General features: G+C 43.2%; 1 protein-coding gene across 1 annotated transcript in view; it reads left to right on the top strand.

The window, feature by feature from the left end:
• The first annotated feature begins 2,015 nt into the window (after positions 1-2,015).
• The window catches only part of LOC126481749 (JNK-interacting protein 1), a 358,511-nt gene continuing 342,186 nt past the window's right edge, over positions 2,016-18,340 (top strand). Inside the window, exon 1 of the mRNA XM_050105704.1 lies at positions 2,016-2,167. Within this exon, the coding sequence (XP_049961661.1) occupies positions 2,085-2,167 (83 nt within the window). The 5' untranslated portion in view covers positions 2,016-2,084. The remainder of the gene's footprint in view (positions 2,168-18,340) is intronic.

Here is an 18,340-nt window from a genome sequence, read left to right as displayed (position 1 = left end):
ATACGAGGCCGTTGGGATCGAGCACGGCGTTCCGTATTACCCTCCTGAACCCACAGATTCCATATTCTGCTAACAGTCATTGGATCTCGACCAACGCGAGCAGCAATGTCGCGATACGATAAACCGCAATACCGATAGGCTACAATCCGGCCCTTATCAAAGTCGGAAACGTGATGGTACGCATTTCTCCCCCTTACACGACGCATGACAACACCGTTTCACCAGGCAACGCCTGTCTACTGCTGTTTGTGTATGAGAAATCGGTTGGAAACTTTCCCCATGTCAGCACGTTGTAGGTGTCGCCACCGGCGTTAACCTTGTGTGAATGCTCTGAAAAGCTAATCATTTGCATATCACAGCATCTTCTTCCTGTCGGTTAAATTTCGCGTCTGTAGTACGTCATCTTCGTGGTGTAGCAATTTTAATGGCCAGTAGTGTACCTTTCCTACCACGTTAAAACTTCTGACATTGCACGCTCCGACTCCTAGTATGTTACCCTCTCATTGTTTACTAAAAACTAAAAACTAAACTCCTCCCGAACAGGCCATGAAGGCCCAACGGTACCGGCCGGTAGCCGTGTCATCGTCTGACCACAGGTGTCACTGGATGCAGATATGGAGGGGCATGTGGTCAGCATACCGTACCCCCGACCGTATGTCAGTTTCCGAGACCGGAGCCGCTACTTCTCAAACAAGTAGCTCCTCAGTTTGGCTCACAAGGACTGGGTGCGCCCTGCTTGCCAACAGCTCTCGACAGACCGGATGATCACCCATCCAAGTGATAGCCCAGCTCTACAGCGCATAACTTCGGTGATCTGACGGGAACTGGTGTCACCACTGCGGCAAGGCCGTTGGCCTCATTGTTTACTATTCAGCCTTTTTCTCTTGGTCATCTCTCCCTGTTTGCACTTTCCTTGTGGAGATGAGAATGGGGGACGTGGGAAGCGAAATTAATCTGAAACTTCTGGCAGTGGAAAGAATATCATGTCACTTTTTCAATTACAGTCACAGGCTATATGTTCTGTGGATACGCATTCTGTGTCTTTAATGCAGTGATTTCTGTTGCCTTCTCCATCATCAAGCTGTTGGTTATTGCTGACTCTTTCTCCTTTTAGGGGCAGTTTCCCACCCCAACGGTAAGAGGTTGCTCTGGAATTCTTGTTTGTTCCTCCGGCCCCTTTGACGAGACCGATGGCGAACCTTTATACCGTGAGCCTTCACCGCTCCCCCCTCTCCCCACTGCTGAAGATTTTTATTCAAAATTTAAGCAATTATTTGATTCGTGCCCAGAATCATGATAGATTAGATTACTAGTTAAAGACGTTACCCGTATACCACAGTACTATAATTTGACCATCAACCAATACATTTCCGCCTTGTTAAGGCCAGTGGCCGTGCCCTACCCTCGAGGTGTCCTTGATGTTCTTCCTACAAGATATCGCAAGACCATACACTATACGTGCTGTCGTGACCTACCTCGATACAGAGGTCATTGCCAGCTGACCTAGTCACTACTCTCGCGCTCTGAAAACATTTGATTATGGGTTATTGGGACATCAAACTCATGTCAGGAACTAAGATTAATTAACTTTGGTGTGTGTGTGTGTGTGTGTGTGTGTGTGTGTGTGTGCGCGCGCGCGCAATTTTAATGGCCAGTAGTGTAATTAATGTATTGCGATCGCTGTAGCGGAGAAATACTGGCCATAAGCTGCCATGGCGCAGCACATGTCTTACTAGGCGCAATTACAGTCCGTTGCGCTTGTGTAAACAGCGCGGTGCAGTTGCAGCGAAGAGAACCGTCGCACTCGCGCATCGCCTGCATTGTCGGAAGATAAAGGTGAGACAGGGAAATGCCCGTAAGCGCAGCACAGCGACAGAGAATCGATAAGGTTCGGGCTCGGGCGCGCAACTTCGAGAGTCGACCGCGCAGTCGACTGCGGCGCCGCGGAGGCGTCGTCGGCAGTGGCGGCAGCAGCAGCGCCGACGGTGGCGCCGAATCAATACGCGAAAGGCGGCGGGCGGTTACGGTGGGCGCAGGCGGGCCAGTGGAACGGCAGCCAGGGCTGCGCGCCACCGCAGCCGAAGATGGCCGACACAGAGTTTGAGGAGTTCCGCCACGCCTTCGAGCGGCTGCCGCAGCACATCAAAGCCCCGGCGCAGAGCTACACGTGAGTAGGGACGCTGACCGCCGCTGCCGTGCCCAGCCGTGTCCGCCTCACGCTGACGTCGACTGCTCCTGCCTCCCCCCCCCCCCCCCCTCCACAACCACCTTCGCGACCCACATCTTAGCTCCCACTGATCGCCTCCCCCCACCTTGCGTTTTTGCCCTTACCACCTTGCCGATGCACTGCCGCTGCATTTCTTCTGCCTCTGTTGCTGTCACTTTCAATAAATAAGCGTACATCTAAGCCAGCGCATTACCGTCGCAACATCGTGTCTGTACATACGTAGTGTGCGGAAGTTCTCTGTGACTCCAGTGATATATCTCTCAAAACGTTCAGCACAACGCGTGGCAAACGAAAGAAACCACACGGAGGTTTGTTACTAGTGTGCAGCGAAAGGAATCATGCTTTGCACTGTTGCGGTTGAGGGACCGGTTTAACCACAACGATCCACCTGTACAGGAAACGGAGTTCGAGTTTTGCTCTTTGCTAACATGCCAGGCTTTCTCTCTTAACCTTGCCGAGTTCTAGAAGTGTTCTCTTTCCATAGAGTTCTCGACGTCATTGCAAGGTCAGCAGCTGGCAATTCGATACAATTATCTACACTAGTGTTCTTGTTCGCATTCCAGAATGCAACTGTTAAATTCCCGACATTTCGATACTCTGCTTTTTTCCCTTGTCATTCCATCTGATGTCTGTCGTTCTGAATGTACTGGTGCAGACGATTGTTAATACGTTAGGAAAGGTGATCATTTTTATTATTATTTTTTTTTCGTAAGAGAATTCAGTGTGAAAATCCGAAGTTCAACTGTAGCACATTGACCAAAGAAAACCTAACTTCGAAGTATAGAAACGATATGTCAGAAACGATCAAATTCACTAACCTCCGTTGTGCTGCAAAGGTAGAAATAACAAGGAGGCCCAGATGTTATGTCACCTGTGGCGAACCACGTTCCGTTGACAGCAATGTAACTGGTTGTCACGCAAAAGGGCTCAGAGTACAGAAATTCGTCTGCAGCGACAGAGGAATGACGTAAATCATAGATATCGCAGATGGGCTGTAACTGCTTTCCGTATTATTGGACGATTGCATTAACTGTGGACGAAGCGTGTTTGCAGCCTGAAGGCATGTGAATGTGAAAACCACTTGCAACCCCCCCCCCCCCCCCCCCCAAATAAAATTGCATTCTTCTTCAGGCTTTCATTCCATGACATTGTTACGCGAAAGTAACAAAAGACATAGACCTAGTTAAAACAGCACACGCTATGGGGCACGAATGTAAGACAGAGAAATAGCTGAATTCCTTTCAGATTATGATAGGGTCACAGGAACCGAAATATCGCAGTGTATCATCAGAAATAAATTACGACTGATAGCGATTTTCATAGGTGCCTGTTTTCCTCCATTTAACTGTCTGAAATAACTGGAAATGTTCAGTGTTAATTGCAACAGACGTCTACTTCAGCCCACCCATGGTGAGCAAATAGACAACGCTGTCGTGCTAATAACGAAGAATATTTCTGTTGAAGTAACCCTTGAGGGATACAGAATGCACAGCTATGGAACAGTAATTTAACCCCTTCCTCCTTCGTACGACTGGTTACAGTCGGTTTCTGAACGTTAGTTAAAGGAAACCATTCTGTAGGAAATGACCTTTCACAATAGGAGGTATGAATGCATAGCTCAAGAAGTTATGTCGACAATTCCTTGAATTTTGTATTGGAGATAGCGACGCTTTCCCTCTGCAGTTCGTGTTTAGAACAGCATTCCGGGCCAGAGAAGCTAGAAAAATTACCGAGGAGTAGATGCCAGAACGACCGCTGCGTGTATGTGTTCAGGGAGTGGGGGATGTTTGTAGCAGGCAGGTATTCAGGGGAGAGGCGCGACACCGGAGATCGATAGCCATCAGGTGACTCCGTGGCTGACTCTGCCTGCCCACACCGCCGCTTCCTCGACTGAATTCAGTTTCCTTGCTGTCTCTTATCTACATAAAAAACGAACTCTCGAAGTCGTCATAGCGTGTGGACAACTGTCAATGGGGAAGCTACATGACAAAAATGTGGCACGTGTCCAGGGGTAGCACGTAATGTAACTACAGTCCCACTTTCAGGACTTCAGCTGACTTGCACTGTCAGAGTGACAGAAATTACGTGGAATTTATGTACTTATCATGCATCTACGGCGGTATTGAAGCTTTTCCCCATCTGACACCGCCATTAGCTTCTTCTTCAAGCTTCCCTCCCTTTCCACCCTCTCTTCCTCTCTCTCTCTCTCTCTCTCTCTCTCTGTGTGTGTGTGTGTGTGTGTGTGTGTGCGTGTGTGTGTGTGTCCTGACAGTGACTCAGCACGTCATCAACAAATTGTAAACACCAGATGTTTTTCTGACTTGGAAAAAAAATCATTAATGGAGTTCCTCAATGTTTAACAACGTTAGGACCACTCTCGTTTCTCATTTACGTAAATGATCTCCCATTCAATGCACATCGCGCAGAATTCTTTTTATAGACGACACACATATTTCCATTAGTCCCAATAAACAGCGAAAACTGCAAATAATGCCTTTGACTGAAGTGTTGACTGGTTTTACAAGTACATTCTCTCTTAATTATCTAAAAATATGGCATGTTCAATTCTACAAAGGGTATAATTCCAGTGATAAATTTAAATAATGGGGGACAGGTAATAATAATAGCTAGTATCTTTAAAATGTTTGTTTTTATGGATTGATTGCGTTTAAAATGGTTAAAAACCCATTTTAGAATTTCTTAAACAATCCAGTTAATCTATTTTGCACCTCATATTATTGCAAGTTTTGGAGACCAAAAACTTACCGGTTCTACACACTTTGTGTAATTCGATTCAATAATGCCGGAAAGATTGTACGGCTGCGTGACATATCTTCAGAAAAAGCTTTCATCGCACGAAAGTGTTTGTAGCTCTCATCCACGATCGTCAAATGGACAACTGTAGCTAAAAAACGTAACGACGTATTAACACCACATATTTTCTCCACCAGTGTTTATTGTAAATAATACTTCGGCGTTCAAAGGAAAACAGGCTGTCATAATTACAATACAATAATTACTTTTCGTTAATATAAACTCTATCACGAAAAGAGGTGAATATTGCTGCTGCTAAAAACGTTGGCAACAGCCCCAGTGCAGCAGGTGACTAACGGAAAACAAAGTCAAATTTCAAAGTATTCTGAGGAATTCCTTCTATTCCAAAGAAAAAATTTTACTCACAAACTTGTAGCTTATTAAGTATTACATAAATTCACCCGTTCCAATTTGTAACGATGAACACACAGACACGCACACACACACATACATTCACATGCACGCACAAGTGCGCTCGCGCTTTTTGTGTTGTATTCATAGCGAAGGTTAATAGGACGTCCCAGGAGGAAAAGTCACCCTTCTGAAAAGCTATACGACTGGTGACATAGAGCAAAGAATGTGCTGGTCACATAGAGCAAAGAATGCGCCGCAGACATAAGCTCTATTTTGAATGGTTCCCGAAATAAGTGCTTGTAAATGTGTGTTCCCGTTTGTATGATGGCTTTATTTCATTGTTGATATGATCATTGTTAATTTCATACTTATCGCGTTAGAAATATAGAACAGTGAATAACATTTTTGCTATAGTTCATGAACAGTTCCCAAAATGCTACAGTTTTGTACCTTTAGTGTTCTACTAGGACTAGCAATATAAGAAGTTCCCTACGTTCTTTTACAAGATCAGCAATATCAGTTATTAGTAGTTCACCTCAGGTATCCAGTTTTCTTCTGTACACTTCTGTCTCCATTTAATCACATAATGAAAAACATGAGTTAGTGACAGGTGTGAGTATTACTGAACCATCAATTTAACAATTCGTGGTTGCAAAATATTGACACAAATCGTACTCAGAACGACGTGTAAATGTCACCTATGACTTATCTTAGAAGACAGGCTAAAGAAATGGAGATTTAGGAAATGGTTTTGATACTGTTGACTTGAATACAAAAATGGCTCTGAGCACTATGGGACTCAACTGCTGAGGTCATTAGTCCCCTAGAACTTAGAACTAGTTAAACCTAACTAACCTAAGGACATCACAAACATCCATGCCTGAGGCAGGATTCGAACCTGCGACCGTAGCGGTCTTGCGGTTCCAGACTGCAGCGCCTTTAACCGCACGGCCACTTCGGCCGGCGACTTGAATACACTCTCTGGCATTCAGGAGTTATCAGGGATAAAATATAGATAGTGAAAAGGCTGTCTAGAAGTTCTGCTGCAGTTATAAGATTCGAAGAATATGAGAGGGGTGAGACAGGGTTGCTGTTTACCTTTCATATTATACAATATGCACGTAGAGCTAGCAGTAAAGGAAACCAAGGAGAAATTTGGAAAGGGAATTGAGAGAAGAAGAATAAATGAGTGTTAGAGTATCGATTTGTGCGTCAGAGACAGTCGAATTAACTGATGCGATAGTATGCAACTGCTGATACACACCACTCCATACTTCACGATGTAAATCTCGTCGTCTTCAGTCGTATGAGATACAAGCCCGCTTCTAGACCTTTTGATATTACCGTGTTCAACTATGCACGTCCTGCATTTTTCTGATGTCACCAACCCATGTCTTGCGTCTCTGTTCAACGTCTTTGAATTCAGCAAAGAACTTCCTTGCTCCATGTACCTTCAATTTGTCTGGCTACATGTCCCGCACATTTCCACTTAAATTTCACCACATTCAAAATTACGTCCTCCACTCCACTCTACTCCCCTAATCCATTTGTTTGTTTACCTGCCTCTCTCAATAATTCCCAACCCTCATCTCTCCCTTCTTTGGGATACTGACAGTTATTGATTGGATCTCGCATTAAGAGTCAATGTCTCACAGCCGTAAATCAAAACTTGCAATACATACTAATTATAAATTTTCCTCTCCAGACAATTTTGTTTATTAGAAACGTTCCTGGTCGTTCTTGCTATTATTCCTATCACTTGTGTTGTATATGTAGGAATTTTCCTCAGCTTGCCATAAAGACAGGTACAAACCTCAGCAGGTTCTGTGATCTAGTTGTTAACTTGTACAGATTATTTGTGATATGTTGGTTATACATTATCAACCTAGTTTCAAACTTCATTTGTTAAGTTTCTCCTCCGTTTCTGAAGATTATGTGCACTAGATGCAAACAGCATGACGTCAACGGAAAAAAAGAGGTTGGATCACACATATCAAATTAACACACATTTCTGTTTTCTGGTACTTGAAAACTAGCCCCAGAACTGTAGATGATAGTTTTGGTGATATGAATTCTCATTGCCTGAGTCCTATCTCAATTCTGAATTTACTGTTTTCCTTATGAAGGCTAATGAAAGCTTCAGGATTAACGTACTTTATGCTTCAGCATAATAATATGTTGAATCAGTGCCTTGTTCCATGACGTGTATCATCAAATTTATTATTTTTTTTAATGTGTTACTCGTTGTCAAAGAGACAACTTACACTCGTTGCTACGTTCCAGTTTTGTTTGCGGCTTGAAAATGATCCTTCGTGCCATACTGCCTTTGAAGGTGAGCTTGTTTCTTTACCTGAATAACCTCTAACGTTATTTTCGTGCAGTTGGTGGTAATTGTAGAGAAAATCTCGTCCATTATATGTAAGAGGCTGAGAGGTCTGTAGTTTGTCTTCTCTGTACTTACTTAGTTTTTGTGAAGCGTTATTCCAATTTTTGAGAATTGCTTTCGTCCACACACATTCTGAACACAGTTTATCGGCATCCTGCTGTATAACTTTTTCACCAGCTTCTACCATGTCTACTGAAACAAATGATCTCCGGGAGCTTTTCCTTTCTTCATTCCTAGAATAAGTTGACATTTCCTGCAGCATTTATTCTCTAACGTAAATATTTCCATTAAATGTAAATATTTTAGGTTAGGCTTGACCGTGACCGTTATGAATATCAACGGAATGTACAAACTGCTGCAAGCAGTCACATTGATTACATTAAACTTCCTACTACGTGTTTTTGAGGCTTGTAACTCCATCAGTTGGGCGATTTATGTCAGTTACTATGCCTTGGATGTATTGTACGTATGTACGACTTTTGGCTAATATGAGGAGCTGTCTTTCAGTGCTGAAAGACTACTTGCCCAGTCGTATTTACATGACATTCCATACAAAGCCACAGGTTACTCCAAAATAGAACGCGCGTTACAATCTGCCTCAGAATCTCTTTGTGGAAAGTATAACATAATAAATGTGTCTGATTACAGCAGCTTGTATGAGCAGTTGGTAAAATACTCATTATTAACTGTTTCTGTTTATAATTTATCACTTGATCTACACAAACATGCAAATTTTGTAAACCTTTCACAGTTTCTCATTGTTATTAATACGGTGCGTCATATGATTTTAATTTAAGGAATGTGAGGTCTACCCAACGAAACCTTTTTCTTCTTGTTCATACTGACATGGTTTCCAATTGATTCTCTTACAAAACATTCATTACATCTACCTACACTCTCTCGAAGATGTTTCCTTATGGTTTCAATCATTTCAGCATAAAACAATCGTCTTCTTGGTATTGATTTATCGATACCATCATATTCTCTTTAACAGATGCCTTGTGCTGGTTCGTTTTCCGTTTGTATTGATGTTTGCACAAGTATCTTCGTTAAGTTACTGCCTGTTACCTCTACAGCTCTGTAACCTAACTTTATTTCCTCAGATGCTAAAGTTTTTGCTTAATCTAACGTGTTACGTATTATTATTCTGAAACAAATTTTCGTAATCTGTGTTTCTGACTTCTGCCTATTTATTGTTTTCTTGTTTTTACTAATTTCCAGGGTTCTGGAAGGCATGACGACAGTAATTATGTTGTTTTCCAAATTATGCAATGAATTTCAGAGAACAGTACAAGTTACAATATTAATTTTCTTTATTACTTCAAGACTAGTTTCGAGCCTACGTTATTATCAAATCATCTACTAAGCTATGCAGTAACAAACTTTTTCTTTTTAGCTTTTCACCTATTTTTATTCTGCATCTATCGAGCCTATGATCACTCGCAGTTCGAAAGTAGTTAGGATCGTCACAATCTTGCCATTTTCTTCATTTTTATATTAAATGTAGTCAATTTAATATGTAGTTCGATTTGAACTTTGACAAATCAATTTTTTGTTTATTTTCGTCTGGGAGTCGGAGTTCCCAGCTTATTCGTCTAACATATGACCTTAGTCGTTTCCGGTACCTTCTCAAGTTTCTCGTTGTAGAGTCTTTCTGTAATTTCTCTCCCACTTTAGCATTAAAGTTCGCCTTCATGATTTTGTGATGGAATTTTTGTCATCGGTTAGCTTCTGCATCTGTTGGTAGCGGTATTATACATCCTCGGTAGAATATGATAACACTGGGGTATAGATCTGAATGATATTGAGAGAAATTCTGATAATAAAACGGTTTGATTTGTCTACCATTTGATCTTCCCCGCACTTATGACAGTGGAAGGATACAAACATTGATCCTGTACTTGGCGGATCGAATCTACCGTGACACTTCTTTGCTGCAGTGCAGCGGCATTGCTGACGGGGATTTCCCATAGTTCTCGAAGGAACAGGTTGGCGCCTGGAAATCGTTTGGCGTGAAGGAGTGAGTCAGTTTCGCCAGAGCAATCAAGCGGGTAGGATGCGTATGTATGTGTGAAAAGCGATCATGGTTAAAATAATAATTTTGAAGCACAGTATCAATTGCTTATCGGGGGAGTTGTTATATAATTAAAAGGCGATTGCGTTGTAAGGAAACGGCAGTGGGAAACCCACACAAGCTCGTGATAGATGAGTGACTGTAATTGTAGTGCGAGTGCGATCAGAACAGTAGGGATGTGATACTTGAAGTTAAAGGGAAATAAATTAAGTATGTCGTGCAAAAGTGTTCACATATTGCAAGCTTTTAATTATTATTAGAAAACTGAGTATGTCTGCACTTCAAAACTGGCTACTTCCGAATGTCCGGTGTAGAGATGGGCAAAACTGTTCTTTTCAGAGATCGGATCAGAACTGTTCACTCCCTGAAATGAACTAGCTCTTTTTCATGACTCACCACTCATTCACAATAGAAAATAAATGGAAGGCACATTGTCCTTTAAACTTGGTTTATTCCAGTACTATACCTGTATTTTGATCTTATTTGATCCTATTTTGCAGTAACACAGATAATGAGTAAGAATTTTGTATTGTTTATTGAAATTTCCACGATATGACAAAGTTTTTGATTATTGATTTATTTTGCACTATCGTGGTTTTTTGGGTGATCGGAAAATGTTGTAACTTGAGATTTACATTAACAATGTATTTGGCTATAATGTATTAAAATTTCATTAACCTCGTACAAATACATCGCAATCCATATATTTTTAAAGTGAATGTTTCCTTCCGAAGACGCCTGAAATCGCAAAATCCGTACCAGAATAAGAAGAAAAAAAATATAAATTTGACTGTAAGACTAAAGTGCTGCATATAGCCTTACGCAGAATAACACAAGGAAAATATTGGTGTATCACATTTTGCGATGCGTTAATCGATTCGCTCGTAATTAAAGCGTAAATTCGAGTGTCCATAATAAAAATCCTATAGTAAGAGGAGTCGTCAGGAACCTAATCTGATCAGTTTAAACAAATAAAAATGAAATAAAAATAAATGATGCATACATAACATAATAATGTAATATACATAGCGGTATTACTACGAAGAACAATATCCAGTAGAGACGAACTCCGATGCAGAGGCGCTGAGTCAAGCAGGTTCTAGACCCGAACTGTATTACTGCGTGAGCTAAGACCGCAGAGACCAGAGTGACACCTGAGTTGCTTTGCTCAACGCTCTGGCTAGAGTCGAGAACGGTGGGGTGAGCGTTGAGCGGCCAGTTCCGATGGTGGGGGGAGCGGTGAACGGCCACCACTCACCCGCTCGGAGACAAATCGTCCGTTCTCTTGCGAGCAGGTTGTTGCAAGTAGTTCTTATGTTCTCCGCTAGGAGGCTCTCTGTCCTGTTGCTCGCATCAACTGCCCAGAGGGCAGGACGTGCGACTGAAACGATCGCTGACGGAGTGCGATGCTAAGTTAAGGTGCGCCAGACACTGTACGCGGCAGAGGAAGCACAGAGACGGCACAGCATGTGTGAAACACAAAATCCAATGGGGCACTGCACAATGCAGGCAGCCAAGGCAGAAGCAGGGTAGAGGCCGGCGCTGGTAGTGTTGTGTGGCGTGCAGTGTGCTCTGACCAGCAGAGGCCCCGCTGATATGCTCCGTCTCTCTCTCTCTCTCTCTCTCTCTCTCTCTCTGCTGTGGGAAACGTTTGGAGCTACCGTTCTTTTTTTCTGAATCACTGATTGTTCACTCCTTTGAAAGATTCAACTCTATGAATCAGTTCAGGAGCGGATCCCCCATCTCTAGTCCGGTGACCCAGCCAAATGACACAAGTAATGATCAAATGTAAATCAATAATAATACAGAGTGACGTCTTACGACAGTCAAAAATGGTTCAAATGGCTCCTCTAAGAACTATGGTACTTCTGAGTCATAAGTCCCCTAGACTTAGAACTACTTAAACCTAACTAACCTAAGGACATCACACACATCCATGTCCAAGGCAGGATTCGAACCTACGACCGTAGCAGCAGCGCGGTTCCGGACTGAAGCGCCTAGAAACGCACGGCCACAGAGGCCAGCTACGACAGTCATATACCATCCTGTTTGATACTATTCAATTTGTCTTCCATCTTAAAGTTCTCGGTTCTGTAATTTATTGCCGTCAAATATCTGTTATCATATATAAACTGCTCAAAAACGTGTTCACCATCTTCCTGACTCTTATAATCTGTTCTTTTTTTACGGCAAAAGCTCTTTCCTAAAAATCCTTTGTTCACAATAAATCGCTATGTACAGCCACCTGTTGAGTAAATGTGCATTCTCAGCGGAGCTCGGTAGATTGTGCGGTGTGTCTAATCGTGAACGGTGAAGTGCCGCTCGTGTACCGCGTTCAGACTGTCAACACAGGAACTCATCCACCAAACTGGCGCACACCATAATGGCGTCATCCGAACTATAAGCCTCTACCGTGAGGTGCAAAACACTGGAGACCTGCTTCCTAGTGGTCAGCCGCTGTCGCAACCACGTAGCCACAGATTATCATTCATAGGTTCTCCGAGGCAAATGAAGCAGGAGGCGGCTGGGTGGGTTGTGTCGCCCCTGCCAGCACACAACCATCTCCATAATGTGAATTCAGCCTCTAGGTTAAGGAGGATGAGTGGGGTGACACGAAAGAGTAGACTAAGGAATGAGTACATTGGGGGAACAGTGAAAGTGGGATCCATAGGGAAGAAGATCCAAGGAAGTGGGCTAAGATGGTATGGACATGTGCAGAGAAGAGGGGGAGGAGAGTTGAAGGCCTAGAAACTGTAGGATCAAGGAGAAGAGGAAGACCAAGGCAGCAGGGGACCTATGGGAGAAAAGATGGCTCAGAGAAGAAGCACTGGATAGGCATTTATGGAAGAGAAGGATTCAGCAAAGCAACACCGACCCCACATGACGTGGGAAAAGGTTGAGATGATGGATGGATGGATGGATGGTGTCGATTAGGACTAATAGTAGAACACCATCCATCTCCCCCCCACCCCCCCCCAAGCCCCCTCTCCTAGCACCATCTTGTGCGAAGGAGTTGGGTACGGAAACCCTGTAATGGACTTTGGATCAGCCGCATTGTTTTCTCTTCTGCGACGAATGCGGCATTTGTCTTATGCCTGACGATCGTCGTAGAAGTGTGTGGAGGCTAACAATCGTAAGTTTACGTCTCAGACCTGCAGTGGCACGGGTTCTGGATGGAACTGCTACCTTGTATTGGATCAGACGCCTCTCGTCGCTGTCAAGATTAAGTTGAGAACTGTGCAGAAAAGTGACAGGGTCCAGCAAGCTACTGTTCAACAATCACTCAACGTGTAGACCATGGGTCTGTCACCTAGGACGGTAACACACGAAGACACTGGGCTCACCTTTCTCCAAGTGACACGAATCTACAGAATGGAATGGCCTGAGATGTACGCTGATCTGAACCCCTTTGAGCGTGCTTGGTACCAGTTGTAACTTGCAATGCTTCATGCAAGAACACTCTTCATACTACAGATGACTTCAGGAGGACTGTGGCCGAAGAAAGCACGTCACTACCGGCTTCTGGACAACGTGCTGGGGAGGGTCCAAGCACGTTACAGAGCACATGGTGGAGCAACACCGAGTGAGGTGGCGCTGTGGTCAGCACACCGGACTTGGATTCGATAGGATGGCAGTTTAAAAAATGGTTCAAATGGCTCTGAGCACTAAGGGACTTAACTTCTGAGGTCATTCCCTAGAACTTAGAACTACTTAAACATAACTAACCGAAGGACATCACACACAACCATGCCCGAGGCAGGATTCGAACCTGCGACCGTAGCGGTCGCGCGGTTCCACACTGTAGCGCCTAGAACCGCTCGGCCACCCGACTGGCGATGGCAGTTTAAATCCCTGTTCGTCGATCCAGATTGAGCTCCTCCGTGATTTCCCTAAATCGCTCACGGCAATTGCCTAGAAGGTTCCTTTGAAAGGGCACGGCCTGTTTACTACCCCGTCCTTCCGCATTCGGACCTTGTGCTCCGTCTCTAGTGACCTTATTGTCGACGGGATGTTGGCCGAGCGGTTCTAGGCGCTTCAGTCCGGAACCGCGCTGCTGCTACGGTCGCAGGTTGGAATCCTGCCTCGGGCATGGATGTGTGTGATGTCCTTAGGTGAGTTATGTTTATGTAGTTCTAAGTATAGGGGACTGATGACTTCAGATGTCAAGTCCCATAGTGCTTAGAGCCATTTGAACCATTTTTAACTGCATGTGGCTAATTGGTTGCAATTTTATTAAATAAAATCTTAAGTGGTAGCACAGAAAAGTGATAAACTTCCTATATTTATTGTCGGACAGCCACGCTATGGTTCATGTCGAATGGTACGGCGTATACCAACACCACTATCCTTTTACTCTTCTGACACACTTACGAAATGTGTTACGGGGTAAACTCAAGCGCCGGCACGCCAGTTGGAAACTGTAGGGCAGAGAAGGCTGTGAGAAGAAGTCAACCAATCGCACGCTGACCGGACCTCCCTCCAGGATGCCGACGCGACAGCAGCGGCCCCTATGTGAAAAGCACATAAACGCCGCGACCGACTGCAGACGGCCTAGTTCAATAGCAGCGTGAACTCTAGTCACTTCGCTTGTACTCTGTATGTAGCACAGACTTGTGGTTGTTTATACTGAGAAAGATTGATTATTTTGTATGTCGCCCTTTGCTTGCGACACATCTGTGTAATTGAGAAAGTTAAGTACTGTATCTTTTCTTATTGTAATAAAACTCATTAATACTACTTTTTCCAATGTTTGTCTCGCGAACTGAGTATGCAGGCTTCCTAGACACCACAAAATGTGTACGGGATGAATTACTACCGTTAAGCCCCCAATTTATTTGATATTACAGTCATACGGGTTAGATTCACGGCTGCAAAATACTAACGCGAATTATTTAGAGACGAATGGAAAAACTAGTAGAAGCGGACCTCGGGGAAGATCAGTTTGGATTCCGTAGAAATGTTGGAACACATGAGGCAATACTAACCTAACGACTTATCATAGAAGCTAGATTAAGGAAAGGCAACCCTACGTTCGTAGCATTTGTAGACTTAGAGAAAGCTTTTGACAATGTTGACTGGAATACTCTCTTTCAAATTCTGAAGGTGGCAGGGGCAAAATACAGGGAGCGAAAAGTTATTTACAATTTGTACAGAAAGCAGATGGCAGTTATAAAAGTCGAGGGACATGAAAGGGAAGCAGTGGTTGGGAAGGGAGTGAGACAGGGTTGTAGCCTCTCCCCGATGTTATTCAATCTCTATATTGAGCAAGCAGTGAAGGAAACAAAAGAAAAATTCGCAGTAGGTATTGAAATCCATGGAGAAGAAATAAAAACTTTGAGGTTCGCCGATGACATTGTAATTATGTCAGAGACAGCAAAGGACTTGGAAGAGCAGTTGAATGCAATGGATAGTGTCTTGAAAGGAGGACATAAGATGAACATCAACAAAAGCAAAACAAGGGTAATGGAATGTAGTCGAATTAAATCGGGTGATGCTGAGGGAATTAGATTAGGAAATGAGAGACTTAAAGTAGTAAAGGAGTTTTGCTATTTGGGGAGAAAAATAACTGATAATGGTCGAAGTAGAGAGGAACTAAGATGTAGACTGCCAATGGCAAGGAAAGCATTTCTGAAGAAGAGAAATTTGTTAACATCGAGTATAGGTTTAAGTGTCAGGAAGTCGTTTCTGAAAGTAGTTGTATGGAGTGTAGCCATGTATGGAAGTGAAACATGGACGATAAATAGTTTGGACTGAATTATACCAAAGTCCTTTTAATGACACAGAAGTGACTCGTATTTACACGAACTATGATTGTTTTCTTGGCATTGTCAAACAGCATAACAATTAACTCATACAAATAATATTTAAATTGCATAAAATTTTCTCTTTGCATTTCTGATGAAACACTTTGAACTGAAGGTGGAAGGTGAAGAATAGTTATTAAGACTGAATACATGACTGATAGTTCGTCGTGGGGCGTGGACACGAGAAAGTATATATTGTTAAACAAAATGTAATTACTCTACAATAATTACTCCGCTAGGGCTTGTGGCAAATAAACCTTAATGCATATTGCATTTTTCCAAAAGTATCGTCGCTCTAAAATTGGCGCAAAAGTTCATCCACTATTTCAATCACATCAGGGAGCATCTCAAATAAAATTCATTCTCTGTACGGCACGTCCGCCATCAAAACTCCTCTTCGGCGATTCCTCTCTCTCTCTCTCTCTCTCTCTCTCTCTCTTACACACACCCTCTCACTCCTCACCCGCTCGCTCTTGCTCTGCTCCTTATACATCTGGTAGCCAAGAAACACGGGTCGCCGGCCTTAGTAGCCGAGCGGTTCTAGGCGCTACAGTCTGGAAACCACGCGACCGCTACGGTCGCAGGTTCTAATCCTGCCTCGGGCATGGATGTGTGTGATGTCCTTAGGTTAGTTAGGTTTAAGTAGTTCTAAGTTCTAGGGGACTGATGACCTCAGAAGTTAAGTCCCATAGTGCTCAGAGCCAATTGAACCATTTGAAAGACGGGTCGCTCATGTGTTCAGGCATCCAAAGGCGCTCATAGTGGCAAACATTTCAAACAAACTGCTATTTCTCATAATACACACACCTTACAACTTAAACACGACATGAAGAGTAACATATTTACAGCAATTCATTAGGGCGTGCCCGAAGCTACTTTTATAATTGACGACTACTTTAATTACAAACGAGAACTATTTGCTAGAAAGTTTTCTGTTACAGTCAAAAAGCTGGTAAGATATTCATTAAGTCTGTGCCTTATTCAGCAGCGACAGTATGGATCCGTATCGAACGTAGAGCGCTTCATCCTAGGCGCCACTGTCCGCTACCGTCTAGGCCTCACAGAGTAACCGAGCGTGTTCAGTTTCACAAGCTTATGAAATCCATATTGATTTCTACAGACGACATTTCTGGTCTCTAAGAAAGGAATAATACGCGAACATAAAACATTTTCCGTAATTCTAAACGCACTGGGGGGCAATGTAGGCTACGCTCATCTGTCTAACGACCGTTTTTCAAAACGGGAATGACCTATACCGGCATGGGATGCGTCGTTGTTCTACTGACCGACGGTAAAGTGCTATTTAACATAACGTGAGCTGTAACGGCTCCTAGAGTTCACCGTTGAATCCTACCTTCTGCGGTCTGTCTCCACATCAAAGACAAGCTGTGCACCGCTGACGACCACGCAGAAATCTCTGCGAACGGAGTGAAAAATCGTTCGCTGAAGGCGAAAGCGCTGTGTCAGCTCTTCGATGGAAAAAGAGAGAGCACAGGCGTCGTTCTGTGGCCATCAGAAGTTGTAACATGAGTATGTCCTATATAGTCGGATCTACTTTGCGTCACGTGAGTGTAGGGGAGTCGAAACCAGTAGTGACCCATGACATCATATCAACTTGAGATTTTTTTTATACATGTCATTCATTTCTAAATTTTATTGATTATTTACAGAGTAAAGAATTTAATTATGTACAACATTTAATAGGTAATGAGTTTTAATGAGATAGATATAAATATGTTTTGACATAGCAAATAACTTTGTTGCATTATGCGTGATATGTTTTCTCTTTGTAAGAAACAATTTCCGTGTTGCTCGTGTGCGCGATCAAGTAGTCTCAAATGTCGGCGCGGAGTTCAAGATACGCGGCTGGATATCGGGCGTTATCGTCGCGTGTGTGATTCAGTTACAATAACCGCAATTTACGGACATTAGCTTGATAATAACTTTCAAAGACTTATATGAGCGGCATAGTAATCGTCTTGATGCTTAAAGCAAACGAGAAGCGATTTACTGTCTGTCTACGACAAATATTAATCATTGCATTGTCAGCTTGTTGATACGTTGCTTAGCAACTCATAAACGGACAGTGATAGAATTACTGAAACGATCTTTTAAGTACCATTGACCACTACACACACATCAGAAACTAATTACTCTGTGAGTGACTTCTGGGTTGCACGAGTTTTTATTTTATTTCAACTAATTGTTATTAATAAACTTCTATCGACGTTGAAGCTTCATCAATGGTGTCGTGCTCATTCAGTTTAGTAGAACGATAGATAGTAGTAGCTACGCTACTATTTATAGTTTTAAAAGAAAAGAGAGCACATACCTGTTTTTCTTTTGAGAAATGTTCTTACTTCAGTCGTCAGTCTTCTCAAACCAGAGGCACGAGTGACGCTCCCTCACAGCACTGCGATATCGTGAACCACCACACACATGTGGCCCCTCCCCCCTACATTTCTGCATTGAAAACCCTGAGATATAGCCGCGGTACGAAGAAGGAAGAAAGCAGAGGAAAGATCAGCGAAAGAAACGGAGCAAAGAGAGAAGGGGAGGTCACAAAGTGTCACCAGCAAGATCCACTGCAGTACGAGAGAATGACATTGCTCTCCATTTTCAAGATTTGCGTTAATTGCACAATGAGTTCAGGCTATGTTGGTATCTTATTTGGTGAAAGT

This window comes from Schistocerca serialis, chromosome 5 (assembly GCF_023864345.2).
Source record: "Schistocerca serialis cubense isolate TAMUIC-IGC-003099 chromosome 5, iqSchSeri2.2, whole genome shotgun sequence".
In the NCBI taxonomy this organism is placed as follows: Eukaryota; Metazoa; Arthropoda; class Insecta; order Orthoptera; family Acrididae; genus Schistocerca; species Schistocerca serialis.
This window is presented reverse-complemented; position numbering and strand designations above follow the sequence as displayed.